Below are 20,366 nucleotides of genomic sequence, written 5' to 3'. Positions count from 1 at the left end.
CAAATCGCTAGCCGAATTCGGCTTCAGGTGCGATGAATTAAAAAAGAGAGAAATCTGTGCTCTGATGTCTCCCTCTCAAGCCAGCTGCAATCACTCCCAATCGCTAGCCTCATCTGGCTTCAGGCGCGATAAACTTAATAGGGGAGGAGTCTCCGCTTTAATGGCTCCGTCCTCAAGGCAATCGCAAGCAGTTCAGATCGCTAGCCAATACGGCTTCAGGCACGATAAATTCAAAACGAAAATAATTTTACGGTTGGGGGTCGCCACATTGTGGGGAATTGTATTAAAGGGGTTGCAGCACTATAAAGGTTGAGAACCACTGGAATAGAATAAGGGGGTTGGAAGGGACCTTGGTGGTCTTCTAGTCTAGCCCCCTGCTTCAGGAAGGAGAGCCTCTAGCATTCCAGATAAATGGTTGTCCAATCTCTTCTTCAAAACCTTCAATGATGGAGCACCCACAACTTCTAGTGGCAAGTTGTTCCACTAATCAATTATCCTCACTGTCAGGAAATTTCTCCTTAATTCTAGGTTGCTTGTCTCCTTGTTTAGTTGCTTCTTGTCCTGTCCTCAGGTGCTTTGGAGAATAGCTTGACTCCCTCTTCTTTGGGGTAGCCCCCTCAAATATTGGAAGACTGCTATCATGTCACCCCTAGTCCTTCTCTTCGCTAGACTAGACGAGACCCAATTCTTGCAACTGTTCTTTGCATGTTTTAGCTTCCAGTCCCTTAATTATCTTCAACCATACTGGCTGGGGATCATGGACAGGAGAGTCATTCCCATCCGCTGGTTGCATCGATCCCATTCTTTTTCAGCCACTTTTTAAGCTCAAAAAAGGCCTAATGAATGTGATGAGAAGAACTAACCGCCAGTGGAGGGAGGGGGAGGAGGACCAAGAGAGGAAGAAAGACTCTGGTCATCCCAGGTCACCCAAGTGGCTCAAAGAAATGCTTTCATGAGCTACAAAGGAAGGACAACAAAGCCCTCGCACAGTCTCAGAGCGCTTTCCCATCAAATGGATGTTACAGCGCAGGGCAACCGGGGGGTGACAGCAGCGGCTCGTCCTCGCAAGTCCTTCCAAACGGGCCACGCTCACAGAAAGCATCTGACCAGCATCCGAGCACGTGTGCGGCCCAGAAAGACAAGGAAAGAAATCTCCATCACTCCATTCCAACATTTACGGATCTCTCTCTCTCTCTCTCTCTCAAATGCCTCTAGGCACTTCGTGCAGAAAAAATAATGGCTACCAACCTGCCTTCCATGGAGGACCTGTATACTGCACGAATCAAGAAGAGGGCCGTGAAAATATTTGCAGATCTCTCGCATCCTGGACATAAACTGTTTCAACTCCTACCCTCAAAACGAGGCTATAGAGCACTGCACACCAGAACAACTAGACACAAGAACAGTTTTTTCCCGAAGGCCATCACTCTGCTAAACAAATAATTCCCTCAACACTGTCAAACTATTTAGTAAATCTGCACTTACTATTTTTTTTTTTTTATTCAAAAAGTTTTACAAAATTTTTTTCCCCCCCTTTCCCCCTCCTCCCCTCCCTTCGCAACCCCTCCCCCGACTTCCCGGAACGAGCACAAGGTATAGTTAAAAGTAAAACAAACATATGCTAAAAGTTTTCGTCCCAACTTAATTATACCCTACAATCATCAATTCCTAACTTCCCCAAAAGCAATCAAAATAATACATCATAATCATTCAAAAACAGTCTGATAACTCTTAGTCTGATATCTACGTTGAATATAGTCAATCCATTTTTTCCATTCCTTTAAGTATCTTTCTTGCGTATTGTCTTTCAAAAAGGCTGATATCTTCGCCATCTCAGCCAAATTGGCAACTTTCAATATCCATTCTTGTATTGTTGGTACTTCTTTTTTCTTCCAATATTGTCCTATTAGTAATCTTGCTGCAGTTATTAGATTTAAAATCAATTTAGTCTCAATTACTGTACAATCCGTAATAATTCCCAACAAGAAAAATTGCGGCAGGAACTTTATCTTCTTTTTCAGAACATTTTGTAAAATCCACCAAATTTTTATCCAAAAGGCCTTTATGTCCTTACAAGTCCACCAAATGTGGAAATAATCTGCACTTACTATTAATCTTCTCAACGTTCCCCTCACCCATCTCTTTCCACTTATGACTGTATGACTGTAACTTTGTTGCTTGTATCCTTACGATTTATATTGATATATTGGCCATCATTTGTGTTGTAAATGTTGTACCTTGATGAAGGTATCTTTTCTTTTGTGTACACTGAGAGCAGATGCACCAAGACAAATTCCTTGTGTGTCCAATCACACTTGGCCAATAAAATTCTATTCTATTCTATTCTACAGAGATGGAGATGGGATGCCTAGAGAAACCCTGTTCGAGTAGGGTATTGGCTACCTAGCAGCAATCTGTCAGTCACTCAGTCTCCACCTAGCTATAGGTAGGTAGGTCTCCCTCATCTATCTCTCTGTCTGTCTGTCTGCATCCGTCTACCCATCATCTCTCACTTTCTCTCTCCATTCTTCATCTATCCACTCACCCCTCTACCTATCCCTCTCTTTTTCCATCCATCCATCCACCATCTTCTCATTCACCCATTCATCATCTTGTCATCCATCCATCCACCTTCTCATCTGTCCGTCCATCCATCTATCCGCCCATCCATCCTTCCTTTTTTCATCTATCATCTTTTCCCACCCACCCACCCACCTACCCATCATTTCTCATCTTTCTTTCTTCCCCCTATAGCCATCCATCCATCCATCCATCCTTTCATCCACTCATCCATCATCTTCTCATCCATCCATCTTCTCATTTGTCCGTCTATCCATCTATCCGCCCATCCATCCTTCCTTTTCTCTCATTTATCATCTTTTCCCACCCATCCATCCACCCACCCACCCATCCACCCACCCATCCATCATCTTTTCCCACCTATCCATCATTCTCATCTTTCTCTCTCTCTTTCCCCTATGTCTCATATCATCTCATCTCTCTCTCTTTCTTTCTTTCTCACATAACACTGGTGGACGTACCACGACTTGGTTGCTGAAAGCCGTGGCAACATTCTCCATCCCTTCCGTCTTTTACAAAACGGAGGCTTGGAGACCCAGAATAGAATTGGCCTCTCATCTAACAATTCCTGGCCCTTTTGTCTCTTAAGCAGTTGAATTATCTCCACCAGCCTCCTGAGCGTGCTTGCATAGGAAGATTTCAAAATGTCGGCTGGCGGCCCCCAGGGGAAGGGCCTTCTCTGTTGGAGCACCTACCCTCTGGAACAAACTTCCCCCCGGTTTGCGCCAACTATCTGATCTTCGGACCTTTCGCCGTGAATTAAAAACTTATTTATTTACCCAAGCGGGACTGGCTTGATTTTTAAATTTTTAATTTTTAGTAATTTTATATGGGGTATTTTAGTCTGGGTCAATTTGACGGTTTTAATTTGGCCATTATTGAATATGTATTTTAATTGATATTTTAATTTTGTATATTTAATTGTTTTAACCTTGGCTGTACACCGCCCTGAGTCCTTCGGGAGAAGGGCGGTATAAAAATTTAAATAAATTTAAATAAATAAAATAAATAAATAAAATAATGGGCAAAAGGTCTCTTTGAGAATTTATGGCTTGAGAATTCACAGGAGCCAAAAACCCCTCCCTTAAAACTCGGATGGGGGGGAGGATGGGGAACGGGACGACGAAGAGAAACTGCTCACCTGAAGAACTTCGGCCCCTTATTTCGTGCCCTTGAAGCTGCCCGCAGCAGCAATGCCCAAGTTGTTCAGGTATGGTACCAACTGGGGGGGAAAGGAAAGAGTGGAATTGTTGAGTTTTTTTTTTCTTCCAAGAATGCAACTTACAGGTAGTCCTTGACTTACAACCACAATTGAGCCCAAAACTTCTGAGGTTTTGTGAGGTTAAGTGAGTTTTGTCCCATTTTACGATCTACAGATATCGATAGATAGATAGATAGATAGATAGATAGATAGATAGATAGATAGATAGATAGATAGATCTGGTTGTTAAGTGAAACTTTGCAGTTGTTAAATTAGTAACATGGTTGTTAAGTGAATCAGGCTCGCCTCTGGACTTTGCTTGTCAGAAGGTCGCAAAAGTGACCCTGGGACACGGCAACTGTTATAAATATGAGTCAGGTTGCCAGCAGAGGTGGGTTTCAGCAGGTTCTGATCAGTTCTGGAGAACTGTTGGTAGTGGAAATTTTGAGTAGTTCGGAGAACCGGTAGTAAAAATACTGACTGGCCCCGCCCCCATCTATTCTCTGCCTCCCAAGTCCCAGCTGATGGGGAGGAAATGGGGATTTTGCAGTATCCTTCCCCTAGAGTGGGGTGGGAATGGGGATTTTACAGTATCCTTCCCCTGCCACGCCCACCAAGCCATGCCATGCCATGCCACGCCCATCAAGCCACACCCACAAAACCAGTAGTAAAAAAATTTGAAACCCACCTCTGGGTCTAAATGTAAATCACATGACCATGGGGATGCTGCAATGAAAAATGGTCCTAAGTCAATATTTTCAGCGCTGTTGTAATTTTGAACGTTCACTGAATCAACTGTTTTTAAGTCGAGGGCTACCTGTACTAAAATCAGAAAAAAAAAAACGAAATCTGATCCAAAATCACTTTACGAGTTTGTTAAAAAAATAGGTTTGAACCAGCATCTCTCCCCCAGCCCAAGGATTACAGTATAATTGCTTACACTATGCAGCTAGTCCTCAATTTACAACAGTTCCTTTAGTGCAGGAGTCTCCGACCTTGGCAACTTTAAGCCTGGAGGACTTCAACTCCCAGAATCCCCCAGCCAGGGCATTCTGGGAGTTGAAGTCCTCCAGGCTTAAAGTTGCCACAGTTGGAGACCCCTGCTTTAGTGACCGTTCAAAGTTACAGAGGCACTGAAAAAAAAAAGCAACTTAGGACCATTTTTCACACTTAATGACCTTTGTATCAGCCCCGCGATCAGACGATCAAAAACTCAGACGGCTCATATTTATGACGGTCGCAGTGTCCCTGCGGGGTGGGGGGGGTGGGGGAGAAGATCGCATGATCCCCTTTTGCGACCTTCAAGCAAAGCCAGATTCACTTAACAACCGCCTGACTCACTTAGGCCCTGCAGTGATTCACTTAACGACGGTGCCAAGAAAGGTGATATAAGCGGGACAAAACTCAGCAACGGGAAACGTCGGGATCAATGGTGGCCGTAAGTCGAGGACTACCTGTTAAGAGGCCAAAGAGGGTTCGCCTGGGTTTTAAATCGCAATTTTGGCTCGTGCCGCGTTAGGTCTCACCTAGCGGTGAGGGGGAGTACGGTCTGGAAGAGCCGGTGGATAGTCTGCGCCCCACAGTCTGGACGGTGTCAGCCGGTACCGGGGAGCTGGAGCCGGTCTTGAGGAAGCCCAAAGGGCTGGTGTTTGACCGCCGCACAGCCCCAGATCTGAAAGGAGAAGAGAAAAAAGTCTAATAAAAAGAAACCTAGAACAACTAGGTAAGACATCCAGGATAAAACATAGTGATTTATTTTATTTTATTTTATTTTATTTTATTTTTTATTTTTTTTTGTTTACATTTATACCCCGCCCTTCTCCGAAGACTCAGGGCAGCTTACAGTGTATAAGGCAATAGTCTCATTCTATTTGTATATTTTTTACAAAGTCAACTTATTGCCCCCCCAACAATCTGGGTCCTCATTTTACCTACCTTATAAAGGATGGAAGGCTGAGTCAACCTTGGGCCGGGCTCGAACCTGCAGTAATTGCAGGCTTTGTGTTCTTAATAACAGGCTGTTCTTAATAACAGGCCTTACCAGCCTGCGCCATTCACCGGCCCTTTTATTTTATTTTATTTTATTTTATTTTATTTTATTTTATTTTATTTTATTTTATTATTGCTCGACTGAAATGACTACCCACTTGGCAACATCCTGACAGGAGGATAATATTGAAGTGTTTTTAACGTTTCATTTCAGGACCATTGGTGAGCTTTTGAATTCAAATCCTGTCTTAGCCGTAGAAAGTCCGCTGTGTCACTTTGGACTGTGAGTTCTAGTCCCGCCTTAGGCATATAACACCAGCTGGGTGACTGTGCACCAATTGCTAAGGAGATGGTGAATTCTAGTCCCGCCTTAGGAGTGAAAGCCGACTGGATGACTACGGACCAATCACCAGGAGATGGTGAGTTCTAGTTCCGCCTTAGCCATGAAAGCCAGCTGGGTGACTTTGGGCCAATCACTATCCATCCATCTACCTATCTTGTCTATGCCTATCTTTATCTCTTTCTCTTTCTCTTTCTCTCTCTATCTCTTTCTATATCTGCATCTATCTATCTATCTGTCTGTCTACTATATATAATCTGTGTCTGTCTATCTATCTTTTTATCTATCTAAGATAGATCTAAGATCTATGCTAAGCAGTTACGGACTGTACAGTAGTCCTCCACATATAACAGTTAGTGACCGATCAAAGATACAACAGCACCGAAAAAAGTGACTTATGACCGTTTTCCAAAGTTACAACCTTTGCAGCATCCCCATCAAAATTGATGTGATCAAAATTCAGACATTTGGCAACTGGCTCACAGTTATGACGGTCGCAGTGTCCCAGGGTCACGTGACCCCTTTGCGACCTTCTGACAAGCAAAGTCAACGGGGAAGAACCGATTCCCTCAACAATCCTGCTTCTAACTTAACCTCTGCAGTGATTCCCTTAACAACTGGACCAAGAAAGGGCATTAAATGGGGCAAAACTCACTTAACAAACGTCTGACTTAACAACATAAATTTTGGCCTCAATTGTGGTCGTTAAGTCGAGGATTAACTGTATTTGCTGGGGAAGCCATCCAAACGCAGGTAATCTTCAAGTTACAACAGTTTGTTTAGTGACCGAAGCTACAAGGGCGCTGGAAATAATGACCTGTGACCGATTTTCACACTTACGGCAGTCGTAGCATTCCCGAGGTCACGTAATCAAAATTTGGACGCTTGGCAACTGGCATGTATTTATGACGGTCACGTGACCCAATTTTTGAGACCTTCTCACAAGCCAATTCAAAGGGGAAGTCAGATTCACTTAACAACCATGTGACTCACTTTAGCACCGCAGCGATTCACTTAACAACAAAGTCCGGGGGGAAGAGCGAGAACCACGTTAACAAGTTAACCACCGCGTTGAAGTCATAAAACGAGGCCAAACTCATCTAACAACTTAACAACGACTTGCTTGGCACCAGCAATTTGCGGCTCAATTGTGGTCGTAAATTGAGGACTACCTGTGTGCCAGTGTGATGAATGGAGAGGAGATCACGGGATCAGCCCAAGACCGTGATCGCTCAGGCTGTAAGAAGCCTGTTATTAAAACACAGCAGCCTGCAATTACTGCAGGTTCAAGCCCGGCCCAAGGTTGACTCAGCCTTCCATCCTTTATAAGGTAGGTAAAATGAGGACCCAGATTGTTGGGGGGGGGGGCAATAAGTTGACTTTGTAAATATACAAATAGAATGAGACTATTGCCTTATACACTGTAAGCTGCCCTGAGTCTTCGGAGAAGGGCGGGATATAAATGTAAATAAAAAAAAAACAAACCCAGGGAGTAGGGAGATCTTACCTTGGTGACCCCTGGGGGTTTGACCCCGGGCTCGTGGCCGACGTCAGGTTCTGCTCTATGAGCTGGTAGTTCCGTAGCTGAGTCGGGACTGGGATGGGCACCGTTTCGCTCCGGGGGGAGACAGAAGGCTGGCACTGCCTGTAGACGGGGGGGAAAAGGAGAGCTGCAATGAAGAGGGGCAGGTGCCACGAAATCCTCTTCTCCACAGGGGGTGAAGGCAGGGGTGAAATGCTCCCGGTTCGGACCAGATCGTGCGATCCGGTCACGATCCTGGTTGGTAGCTCGGAGAACTGGTAGCAATCGCGGTGCGAGGCTCCGCCTGCCCGCCCGGCTGTCGTTACTTCCTGGTTTTAACCAGGCAGTAATGTGTTTTGTACCCTCTGCGTGTGCGCAGAAAGGTTTTGTGTATGCGCAGAGGGTGCGTGCGCATGTGATGCCCGGGCGGGCGGCATGTGCACTTCCGAACCGGTAAGGAAGGTTACCGGACGGCTATCGGCTGCGGTCCTTACGGTTATGGGAATGCCGGTCTTCGGATCAGGAGTGGCTTAGCCACCGTGAAACCAACCCAGGCATCTACCATCACCAATGATGAGAAGAAATGAACAAAATTCCACACAGGAGAGGTCGTCGCCCGGGTCAACAAGGACCACGCCAGATGCGATGGCTCCTGGACATCTGCCCAAAAATAGGCTGCTACAGGGCTCAGGTGCTATTGCTGGGGAACCAGGGCATGCAACTGTAAAGAGACTGGGACAAAAGTGCAAAACTTGGAACTTCGTACATTTTAAGAAAGTGCTTGGTTGATACCTAAGACGCCGGCAGCAACCCGTATCAACCGTTAGCACCAGTCAATGGTATTTGTGACCCATCAGTTGACTGAGTTTCATGTTTAATGAATAAAAGAGATCCTCCTCCTCCTGAAAAAGTGATTGAAAAACTTTTTGCAAAACTACTGTGGGATTTCCGAATACAGACTGATAAAGTTTTGGAATACCCCGGATATCACGATTGTGGAAAAGAAAAAAGTGTGGATAGTCGACATTGCTATACCTGGCGACAGCAGAATCGATGAGAAACAACTTGGAAAAAGTCACCAGATATCAAGATTTGAGAATCGAATTGCAGAGACTCTGGCATAAACCAGTGCAGGTGGTTCCAGTGGTACTCGGCCCACTGGGAGCTGTGCCTAAAGACCTAGGCGAGCATTTCAAAGCAATTGGTGCTGACCAGATCACCGTTGGTCAGCTGCAGAAGGCCACCTTACTGGGATCTGCTCGCATAATTCGCCGATACATCACGCCGTCCTAAACGCTTGGGAAGTGTTCGACTAGTGATCTGTGATACAAAATCCAGCATAGTTATCTCGTTTGCTGTGTATACTGTCATTTTGTGTAAATAATAGTAGTAGTAGTAGTAGTAGTAGTAGTAGTAATAATAATAATAATAATAATAATAATAATAATAATAATAATTCGCCAATACATCACGCAGTCAAAACGCTTGGGAAGTGTTTGACTAGTGATCCGTGATACGAAATCCAGCATAGTTATCTCGTTTGCTGTGTATACTGTCATTTTGTGCAAATAATAGTAATAATAATAATAACAACAACAACAACAACAACAACGATAATGATGGGCCTCTGTGGCTCAGACTGGTAAGACAGTCTGTTATTAACAGCAGCTGCTTACAATTACTGCAGGTTCAAGCCCCACCAGGCCCAAGGTTGACTCAGCCTTCCATCCTTTATAAGGTAGGTAAAATGAGGACCCAGATTGTTGGGGGGGCAATAAAAGTTGACTTTGTATATAATATACAAATGGATGAAGACTATTGCTTGACACAGTGTAAGCCGCCCTGAGTCTTCGAGGAAGGGTGGGATATAAATTCAAATAAAAAAAGAATAGAATAGAATAGAATATAGAATAGAATAGAATAGAATAGAATGTAGAATAGTATAGTATAGTATAGTATAGTATAGTATAGTATAGTATAGTATAGTATAGTATAGTATAGTATAGAATAGAAAAGAATAGAAAAGAATAGAATATAGAATAGAAGAGTATAGTATAGTATAGAATAGAATAGAATAGGAATAGAATAGAATAGGGCCTCTGGTGGCTCAGCAGACTAAGTCTGTCTGTTATTAACAGCAGCTGCTTGCAATTACTGCAGGTTCAAGTCCCACCAGGCCCAAGGTTGACTCAGCCTTCCATCCTTTATAAGGTAGGTAAAATGAGGACCCAGATTGTTGGGGGCAATAAAAGTTGACTTTGTATATAATATACAAATGGATGAAGACTATTGCTTGACATAGTGTAAGCCGCCCTGAGTCTTCTGAGAAGGGCGGGATATATATGCAAATAAATAAAAAAGAAGAAGGAGGGAGGGAGGGAAGGAAGGAAGGAGGGAAAGAAGGAAGGAAGAAGAAAGAGTAGGGAGGAAGGAGGGAGGGAAGGAAGGAAGGAGGAAAGGAAGGAAGGAAGGAAGGAGACAGAGAGGAGGGAGGAAGGAAGGAAGAAGAAAGAGGAGGGAGGAAAGAAGGAGGGAGGGAGGGAAGGAAGAAAGGAGGGAACGAAGGAAGAAGAAAGGAGGGAGGAAAGAAGGGCCTCTGATGGCTCAATAGACTAATGCAGTCTGTTATTAACAGCAGCTGCTTGCAATTACTGCAGGTTCAAGCCCCACCAGGCCCAAGGTTGACTCAGCCTTCCATCCTTTATAAGGGAGGTAAAATGAGGACCCAGATTGTTGCGGGCAATAAAAGTTGACTTTGTATATAATATACAAATGGATGAAGACTATTGCTTGACATAGTGTAAGCCGCCCTGAGTCTTCGAGGAAGGGTGGGATAGAATAGAATAGAATATAGAATAGAATAGAACCTAGAGAAGAATAGAATAGAATAGAATGTAGAGAAGAATAGAATAGAATAGAATAGAATAGAATAGAATAGAATAGAATGTAGAATAGTATAGTATAGTATAGAATAGAATAGAAAAAAATAGAAAAGAATAGAATATAGAATAGAAGAGTATAGTATAGTATAGAATAGAATAGGAATAGAATAGAATAGGGCCTCTGGTGGCTCAGCAGACTAAGTCTGTCTATTATTAACACAGCTGCTTGCAATTACTGGTGGTTCAAGTCCCACCAGGCCCAAGGTTGACTCAGCCTTCCATCCTTTATAAGGTAGGTAAAATGAGGACCCAGATTGTTGGGGGCAATAAAAGTTGACTTTGTATATGATATACAAATGGATGAAGACTATTGCTTGACACAATGTAAGCCACCCTGAGTCTTCAGAGAAGGGCGGGATATAAATTCAAATAAATAAAAAGAAGAAGGAGGGAGGGAGGAAGGAAGGAAGGAGGGAAAGAAGGAAGGAAGAAGAAAGAGTAGGGAGGAAGGAGGGAGGAAGGAAGGAGGAGGAGGAAGGAAGGAAGGAAGGAAGGAGACAGAGAGGAGGGAGGAAGGAAGGAAGAAGAAAGAGGAGGGAGGAAAGAAGGAGGGAGGGAGGGAAGGAAGAAAGGAGGGAACGAAGGAAGAAGAAAGGAGGGAGGAAAGAAGGGCCTCTGATGGCTCAATAGACTAATGCAGTCTGTTATTAACAGCAGCTGCTTGCAATTACTGCAGGTTCAAGCCCCACCAGGCCCAAGGTTGACTCAGCCTTCCATCCTTTATAAAGTAGGTAAAATGAGGACCCAGATTGTTGGGGGCAATAAGTTGACTTTGTATATAATATACAAATGGATGAAGACTATTGCTTGACATAGTGTAAGCCGCCCTGAGTCTTCGGAGAAGGGCGGGATATAAATGCAAATTTAAAAAAAATAGTAGTAGTAATAATAATAAAGAGGTTGCAATATAAATATTAAAAAAAATTAAGAGAGATTGTCTCCCTCCTCTTCTTTCTGGAGGTTTGAGGCAGGGCAGGCAGGCGCCAAACCCTACTTCTCCACTCCCCCCTCCCCCCCCTTTCCTCTCCCTTTAAAAGCTTTTCAAAACAAAAAATCTCCCTTTCTAGGAAAATCCACCAGGGAAAGGAGAACAGGAAGTTCAGAAGTTAGGAGTTTGTTTATTCAAGGCTCATAAAGTCAGGAGACTTGAAAAAAAAGGAGAGGGGGGGGGGGAGAGACGGAAAAACACATGACGCAACTTGTCCCTGGACAGTCAAAAACAAAGCAGGGGAGGGGAGCACCTGGGCAGAGGGAGGGGACGCACCTGCTTGCTTTCGGGCGCCTAGGGGCTGCCAACGCTGAGCGAGCGAAGGTGGCAGCCGACGGCCGGGCTAAGAATTTGGTCTGTTTCTGTCCCCTCCCCACACACCCCTCCCCTAAAGTCTCAATTGAGCTCATGGGGGTGGGGGGGGCTTCGAAGGCCTTCCAGATGGTGCGGTTCAAACACACCCTTGGGAGTGAGGGAGGCAGGAAGTCACTTCCAGCCTGGCGGCTTCCATTAGAGGAGAGAATTCTGGGGTTGTGTGTGTGTGTGTGGGGGGGGCGTAGGCTGAGGTTTTCGGAAGACAAGGTTAACACGGGGAGTCCTCGACACACAGCAGCTCGTTTAGTGACCATTCAAAGTTAAAGCGGCGCTGAAAAACTTTAGGACCATTTTGCACAATGCAGCCTCCCTACGATCGAAATTCAGAGGCTTGGCAACCGGTTCATACTTTTATAATAATAATAATAATAATAATAATAACAACAACAACAACAACAGCAGCAACAATAGAGTTGAAAGGGACCTTGGAGGCCTTCTAGTCCAACCCCCTGCCCAGGCAGGAAACCCTACACCATCTCAGTCAGATGGTTATCCAACATTTTCTTAAAAATTTCCAGTGTTGGAGCATTCACAGCTTCTGCAGGCAAGTTGTTCCACTGATTAATTGTTCTAACTGTCAGGAAATGTCTCCTTAGTTCTAAGTTGCTTCTTTCCTTGATCAGTTTCTGACCCGTTGCTGTGTCCCGAGGTCACGGGGTCCCCTTTTTTTTGCGACGAGCAAAATCCAGGGGGAATCCGGATTCACTTAACAACCGGGTTACTAACGTTATCAACCCGCCGCGATTCGCATCACAGCTGTGGCAAGAAAAGGTCGTAAAATGGGGCAAAACCCCCCACTTAACAATTGGGGTCGTTAAGCTGAGGACTACCTGCACTTGTGACCATTCGTTTAGTTACAACAGCCCTGAGAAAAGTGATTTATGATGGGTTTCGCACTGACGACTGTAGCAGAATCATTCCCAGGGTGACACGATCAGAATTTGAGTGCTTTGCAACCAGTGAGCATTTACAACGGCTGCAGCATCCCGGAATCATGCGATCTCCATTTGTGACCTTTCCCAAGTCAACGAGGAAAGTCGGATTCGTTTAACAACTGCGTGATTCACTTAACAACTGCAGGGACCCACTTAGCGGCTGTAGCAAGTAAGGTTTAACAACCATGTGATTCCCTTTTAACCACCGCAGCCGAAAGAGGTTGCAAAAATCGGGCACCACTGACTGAACGACGGCCTTGCTTTCCGACGGAAATGCAGGTCCCGCTTGCGGTTGTTAAGTCGAGGGCTACCTGCAAAATGAAGTACAGGTGGGGACAAGGTGGGCAGGGGCAGGGCTAGACACACCTGTGTGCTGCACCAGAAGGATTACCGTATTTATTGGAGTATAAGATGCACTTCCCCCCCCAAAAAAAAGGGTGAAAATCTGGGTGCGTCTTGTACTCCGAATGTAGCCCCGCCCAGCTTCTCAGAGGGAGGTTTCAGAGGCTGAAAGAAGTTTCAGAAACGGAGCTTCAGAAAAGAAGCCTCCAAACAGAGCTTTAGAATAAAAGCCTCCAAACAGAACTTCAGAAAAGAAGCCTCCAAACAGAGCTTCAGAAAAGCCTCCAAACAGAGCTTCAGAAAAGAAGCCCCCAAACAGAGTTTCAGAAAAAAAGCCTCCAAACAGAGCTTCAGAAAAAAAGCCTCCAAACAGAGCTTCAGAAAAAAAGCCTCCAAACAGAGCTTCAGAAAAAAAGCCTCCAAACAGAGCTTCAGAAAAGAAGCCCCCAAAGAGCTTCAGAAAAGAAGCCTCCAAACAGCTTCAGAAAAGAAGCCCCCAAACAGAGCTTCAGAAAAAAAGCCTCCAAACAGAGCTTCAGAAAAAAAGCCCCCAAACAGAGCTTCAGAAAAAAAGCCTCCAGAGCTTCAGAAAAAAAGCCCCCAAACAGAGCTTCAGAAAAAAAGCCCCCAAACAGAGCTTCAGAAAAAAAGCCCCCAAACAGAGCTTCAGAAAAAAAAGCCCCCAAACAGAGCTTCAGAAAAAAAAACCCCAAAGAGCTTCAGAAAAGAAGCCTCCAAACAGAGCTTCAGATAAGAAGCCTCCAAACAGAGCTTCAGAAAAAAAGCCCCCAAACAGAGCTTCAGAAAAAAAGCCCCCAAATAGAGCTTCAGAAAAAAAGCCCCCAAACAGAGCTTCAGAAAAGCCTCCAAATGGAGCTTCAGAAAAGAAGCCTCCAAACAGAGCTTCAGAAAAGAAGCCCCCAAACAGAGCTTCAGAAAAAAAGCCCCCAAACAGAGCTTCAGAGGCTTTTTTTCTGCAGCTGTTTCATACGCAGAAAAAAGTTTTTTCTGAAACGGAGTTTCAGAGGCAGAAAAAAAAAAGCCAAAAAAAGCAAGACACAGAGCTGATAACCAAGGAACCTGTTGCTAAAATTCACCTCTGGGAACAGCTGACTGGGGGTATTCCGGGAGGCCAATCCACCTGCCAATCAGCTTTTTTCTTATTTTCCTCCCCAAAAACTAAGGTGTGTCTTATACGCCGAAAAATATGGGTATTACCGGAGGTGTTTGAGGGAGGCCTCTGAAAATTGCCAGCGCTTCCCGGAATGGTTAACTCTGTGGGGGGCAGTCACGCAAAAAATACCCCCCCCCCAAAAAAAGGACCCTGCCATGCCCTAACACCAGCACTGGTGTTACAACCAGGGAGTGAAACCAGCTTGTACTTACCCTCCGCAGATCAGGAACTCGCTGGAGGGTCTTCGGCCCATGGCTGCCAGTGGGAGATCGTCTGCAGGGAAAAGAGATGATTCACACAACAGGCTCCCTTTACACACAAGTGGCTTGTCCACTTGCGATACCCCTCTCAAGGAACTATCAATTCAGAATTTTCAGGGAAACAAGCCAACAGAGAACAACAGTCTAGTCAAGGAACGATGAAGAATAAACCCAAGGCTATCAGGGCAAGGCAGGGGTCTCTAACCTTGGCAACTTTTTTATTTATTTATTTATTTGCATTTATATCCCGTCCTTCTCCGAAGACTCAGGGCGGCTTACAGTGTATAAGGCAATAGTCTCATTCTATTTGTATATTTACAAAGTCAACTTATTGCCCCCCCCCAACAATCTGGGTCCTCATTTTACCTACCTTATAAAGGATGGAAGGCTGAGTCAACCTCGGGCCGGGCTCGAACCTGCAGTAATTGCAGGCTGCTGTGTTCTAATAACAGGCTCCTTACAGCCTGAGCTATCCACGGCCTGATGGACTTCAATTCCCAGAATTCTTTGCAGGCTGGGGAATTCTGGGAGTTGAAGTCCGCCAGGCTTAAAGTTGCCCAAGTTATAGACCCCTGCCTTGCCTTTTCCTGCTCTTTCTCCTCCTCTCCAGCAAACCACACTCCCTTCTAGCACTGATGACATTACCTAGTTGGGTCACAAAACGTCTGCAAGGAAACAACCCAGCTCAGAGAGCATCAAGGACCCCCCACAGTCTCATTCCTCCTCTTCTTCCTGCCCTCTCCTCCACTCCATAACACCCCCTTCCTACCAGCATTGATGATGTTACCTAATTGGGTCACGAAATGTCTGATTAAAAAAAACAACCCTCAACCCAACTCAGAAAGCACCAAGGACTCCATAGTCTTCTTCCCCCTCCTTTTCTCTCCCCCTTCTCCTCCTCCACTCCGTAACTCCCCCTTTCCTTCCAGCACTGATGATGTTACCTAGTTGGGTCATGAAATGTCTGCAAGAAAACAACCAAGCTCAGAGAGCACCAAGACTCCACAGTCTTCCTCCTCCTCCTCTTCCACCACCGCTACCTCCTCCTCCTTCTCTCCACAAACCCCACTCCCTTCTAGCACTGATGATGTTACCTAGCTGGGTCATGAAACGTCTGCAAGAAAACAACCCAGCCCCAGAGAGCACCCACCGTAACAACTGGGATTGCCTTTGCTAAGTGGGCTGGTCACGTGAGAATCTGTTTAACAACCCCGTTGCTCAGTGATAAGTTGACCCTCTTAATTGGGGTCGTTAAGTGAGAACTACCTGTAGAAGAGGGGTGTCAAACTCAAGGTGTTGTGACTCGTCCTCCCTCCTCTCCTCAGCCGGGCCCCTCCCGTCTTCAACCAGGCCTTTTATCAGACTCCGAGTCTGATAATGAAGATGAACGGCCTGTCATGCCTCCAGCCCCTGGTCCTGGCCCCATGCCCAGAGAGGATTGAAGGAGTGAAAGGACAAGCCCGATAAACCTCACACATACAGCGTGTGTTCCTTTGGCTCAGCCTTCAGAGCAGGAAGCCAGCCACGGCCCTGACCCCTCCCTTTCCCAGAAGCTGACAGCAGATCCAGCAGAAGACAATTCAGCATGGGAGGACCCTCGCTTCCGGAGATCTGAGAGGCAACGCCAGCAGAAGGAGGGGTGGGGCAAGCCTAGATAAATGCTGTCATGGAGCCACACCCCACAGCCTATATAAAGGACCTGCTTTTGGCATTTCAACCTTGAGTTAAGCAAAATCTTATCTAGTTCGTTGATATCGGACTCTATCGCTGAAGTCACAACCTGGACTCCCGCCTGCCCTGATAAACCTCGAAGGAACTTGGCAAGCTGCAAAGGCTTCGTTGCCAAGTTTGTTACGGACTTCCTTGACTCGTTCGTCGGAGTGGGAGTGGGACACGACACAAGGCCTCCCTGGGCCGGATCCGGCTCACAGGGTGCTTAGATCTGAAAGAGGGCTATCAAAACAAACTAAAAACAAAACAAAAGGAGAAATGTTTCCCCTTTTGCATTTGAGCATGCAAGAAGGGACAGGAAAGGAGAAAGGGAAAGAGGAAGAAAAATAAGGACAGACGGGAAGAGAGGAAGGAAGGAAAAATAAGGAAAGAGGGGAAGCAAGAAAAAAGGAGAAGGAAGAGGGAAGGAAAAATAAGAAAAGGGAGGGAAGGGAAGGGGAAGGAAGGAAAGGGAAGGAGGAAGGAAGGGAAGGAAAGGAGGAAGGAAGGAAGGCAGGAAGGAAGGGAAGGAGGAAGGAAGGAAGGAAGGAAGGAAGGGAAGGAGGAAGGAAGGAAGGGAAGGAGGAAGGAAGGAAGGCAGGAAGGAAGGGAAGGGAAGGGAAGGGGGAAGGAAGGCAGGAGATTATAATGAGAGTGAGGGAAGGTCTCATGAAAATCCTGCATTAGCTCTTGGCCACCACAAGCCCCCCCAAGATGACTGATGTTGAGCTGGCTACATCCACCCTGGCCACGCAAACACACACACACGGCCCTCCAAGGTCAAACACAACCCTGATGCAGCCCCCTCAATGAAATCAAGTTTGACACCCCTGCTTTGGAACAAATGAAGCTCTTTTCTTTCTTCCACTGTCCCACAATAAAGCAATTAAAGCCGCGCCTAGGTTTGATCCCAGACATTCTTCCCAACTTCAATTCTATTCGCACCTCCTGCTCTGGTTTTATACAAACGTTTGAAGGGCTCCTTCCCTACCAGTGTGCAGCAAAGGAAACGGTTAAGGAGGCAAGGAACTCAAAGAGGAATGTGCTCCTTTGAGCTGGTATTTCTCGCCCATAGAGAGAACAAAACATGTTTTTAATTCCGTTGAATCTGAGATAACTGTGCAAACACAGGTGCCCTGATAAATGGAGGGGGAAAAAAAGCCACAGAAGATAAAAGCTTGGGTATAAAACTTCTCAAATCCTTTACTGGTGTCAGACCTGTACAGTTTTTTTCTACTGTGGGAAACTGGGAGGGGGGATTGTATAGATGACGAACCTGCGGCATGTGTAGCCATATCAGTGGGCACGCCAGCTCAGCTCCGCTGATTTTCGGACCTTCTGGGCCCACCAGAAGTAGGGTAACAGGCTGTTTCCTGCCTCCGGAGGGCCTGGGGGTGGTGGGGAAGGCCCTTTTTTCTCTCTTACCTGACTCCAGAGCCTCTCTATGAGTCTGGGGAGGGCAAAAATGGCCTTCCCTAGCCCACCGAAGGCCAAAAACAGACCGTTTCCCAACTTCCAGTTGGACAGGAAGTGACTTTTTGGCTGTCCCCAGCCTCTAAAGCCTCTCTAGGAGTCTTTGGAGGCTGGGGACAGCAAAAAAGTCACGTCCTGTCCAATGGGAAGTTGGGAAACAGTCCGTTTCTGGCCTCTAGTGGGGTAGGAAAGGCCGTTTTCACCCTCCCCAGACTCATAGACAGGCTCCGGAGACAGGTGAGAGAAAAACGGGCCTATCAGGCCATCACGTGCCAGGAGGGGGGGAGGGGGAGCTCAAATGCGCAGGGCACATAGAATTATGGGTGTGGGCATGTGCGCACACGACCCACCCCCTCTTGGCACGCGATGGCAAAAAGGTTAGCCATCACTGGTATAGAGCATGGGTGATATATAGTCAAAATAACATTCTTTTCTCAGAGAGTCAAGGCCACGATGTCCTACAGCTGCCTTGAGGGGACTGGGAGGTATCTTCAGTTTTGGATGGTGCTTGGATTGGATCACGTGATGGACATGTGGGTGCCGGACAGGGACTTGGACTTACTTTTGAATGGGGAAAACCTGGAAGCTTTCAGATTCGGGTTTTCCCACATGTGCCCATATGACATCTTCAATAAAATGGAACTTTGAGGAAATTCAAGACTCGGGGGTCTTCTTTCGTTGGGGGGTGTTCCTTGGAACCCTGACAACTGGTCTCATAAAACAGATTTGCCCCGAACCTTCACTGTGCTCCCAAATTGTTCCCATGATACAAAGGTAACTGCTGCCCAGATTGACAAAAAAAATAATAATTGCACAACTAAGAATACAAATCAAGGAGGAAGCTAACTACCAGATTGCAAGAAGAATACAAGCAAGCGGTTGGACGAGGAAACTTGAATTCATTGGTAGCCTCACACTGCAACGAACAAGGACGTACATTCCATTTTGCAGCTACTATGATTGTTGGACGGGCAGGCACAAAAACAGACAAGGAAATGACTGAAGCCTGGCTAAAGGGCCCCTTCTCAGTCAAACAGGAGTGCTGATTTATCAGTAGCTTATCAGATACTTAGGAGGCGAGGGCTTGACAGCACAAGGGAAACAACAGCCGACGACTTCAGGTGTTTCCCCAAAAATCAGACCAGGTCATATATTAATGTTTGCTCCAAAAGACCCATTAGAGCTTATTTTCTGGTTAAGTCTTATTTTCGAGGAAATACGGTACTAAATACATCCGTCTGGCCAGTGATGAAATCTAAATTTTTTAACTACCAGTTCTGTGGACGTGGCTTGGTGGGCATGGCAGATGAAGGATACTGCAAGATCTCCATTCCCTCCCCACTCCAGAGGGAAGGATACTGCAAGATCTCCATTCCCTCCCCACTCCAGAGGGAAGGATATTGCAAAATCTCCATTCCCACCCCACTCTGGGGCCAGCCAGAGGTGGTATTTGCTGGTTCTCCGAACTACTCAAAATTTCCACTACCAATTCTCCAAATTGCTCAAAGTTTCTGCTACCGGTTCTCCAGAACCTGCTGGCTTTCACCCCTGCGTCTGGCTGACAACCTTTAACTGGGGCTTATTTTTGGGGTAGGGCTTATATTATTTGCAGACCCCTCGCATCCTGGACATAAACTGTTTCAACTCCTACCCTCAAAACGACGCTATAGAGCACTGCACACCAGAACAACTAGACACAAGAACAGTTTTTTCCCGAAGGCCATCACTCTGCTAAACAAATAATTCCCTCAACACTGTCAGACTATTTACTGAATCTGCACTACTATTAATCGTTTCATAGTTCCCATCACCAATCTCTTTCCACTTATGACTGTATGACTATAACTTGTTGCTGGCAATCCTTATGATTTATATTGCTATATTGATCATCAATTGTGTTGTAAATGTTGTACCTTGATGAACGTATCTTTTCTTTTATGTACACTGAGAGCATATGCACCAAGACAAATTCCTTGTGTGTCCAATTACACTTGGCCAATAAAATTCTATTCTATTCTATTCTATTCTATTCTATTCTATTCTATTCTATTCTATTCTATTCTATTCTATTCTATTCTATTCTATTCTGAACGGATCTTTTCTTTTATGTACACTGAGAGCATATGCACCAAGACAAATTCCTTGTGTGTCCAATCACACTTGGCCAATCAAATTCTATTCTATTCTATTCTATTCTATTAGAAGCATCCTGGAAAAATTCATGTTAGGACTTATTTTGCAGTTGGGTCTTATTTTGGGGGAAACCATGGTAATAACCAGCCATCAACACCCCCAAACAACATCTAAAAAGCCACACACAGCAGGCACCTTGTAAATACCACACACACAACAGCCCGAAGCACACACATTGCTAGAGAGAAGCTCTCTGAAGATGGGCTCCAGAGTCCGAAAGCTCGGAAGATAAAACCTCCAGTCCCGGTAACCGACCCAGATTGGATCCTGCAATACGAATCAAGCCTGCTACGAAACAGACAACCTAACCCTGCCACATTGCGCCGTGGAAGCCAGTTAAAG

At 45.6% G+C, this 20,366-nt stretch overlaps 1 protein-coding gene across 4 annotated transcripts in view; it reads right to left on the bottom strand.

Annotated features, from left to right (window-relative positions):
* The window catches only part of ULK2 (unc-51 like autophagy activating kinase 2), a 159,957-nt gene that overhangs the window by 48,460 nt on the left and 91,131 nt on the right, over nt 1-20,366 (bottom strand). For all 4 annotated transcript variants that reach the window (XM_058164032.1, XM_058164033.1, XM_058164034.1 and 1 more), the window contains 4 exons: nt 14,601-14,661; nt 7,618-7,755; nt 5,308-5,453; nt 3,722-3,802 (listed from right to left, as the gene is read on the bottom strand). In XM_058164032.1, coding sequence (XP_058020015.1) covers nt 3,722-3,802; nt 5,308-5,453; nt 7,618-7,755; nt 14,601-14,661 — 426 coding nt within the window. The remainder of the gene's footprint in view (nt 1-3,721; nt 3,803-5,307; nt 5,454-7,617; nt 7,756-14,600; nt 14,662-20,366) is intronic.

Source organism: Ahaetulla prasina, chromosome 1, assembly GCF_028640845.1.
Source record: "Ahaetulla prasina isolate Xishuangbanna chromosome 1, ASM2864084v1, whole genome shotgun sequence".
NCBI classification, from domain to species: Eukaryota; Metazoa; Chordata; class Lepidosauria; order Squamata; family Colubridae; genus Ahaetulla; species Ahaetulla prasina.
This window is presented reverse-complemented; position numbering and strand designations above follow the sequence as displayed.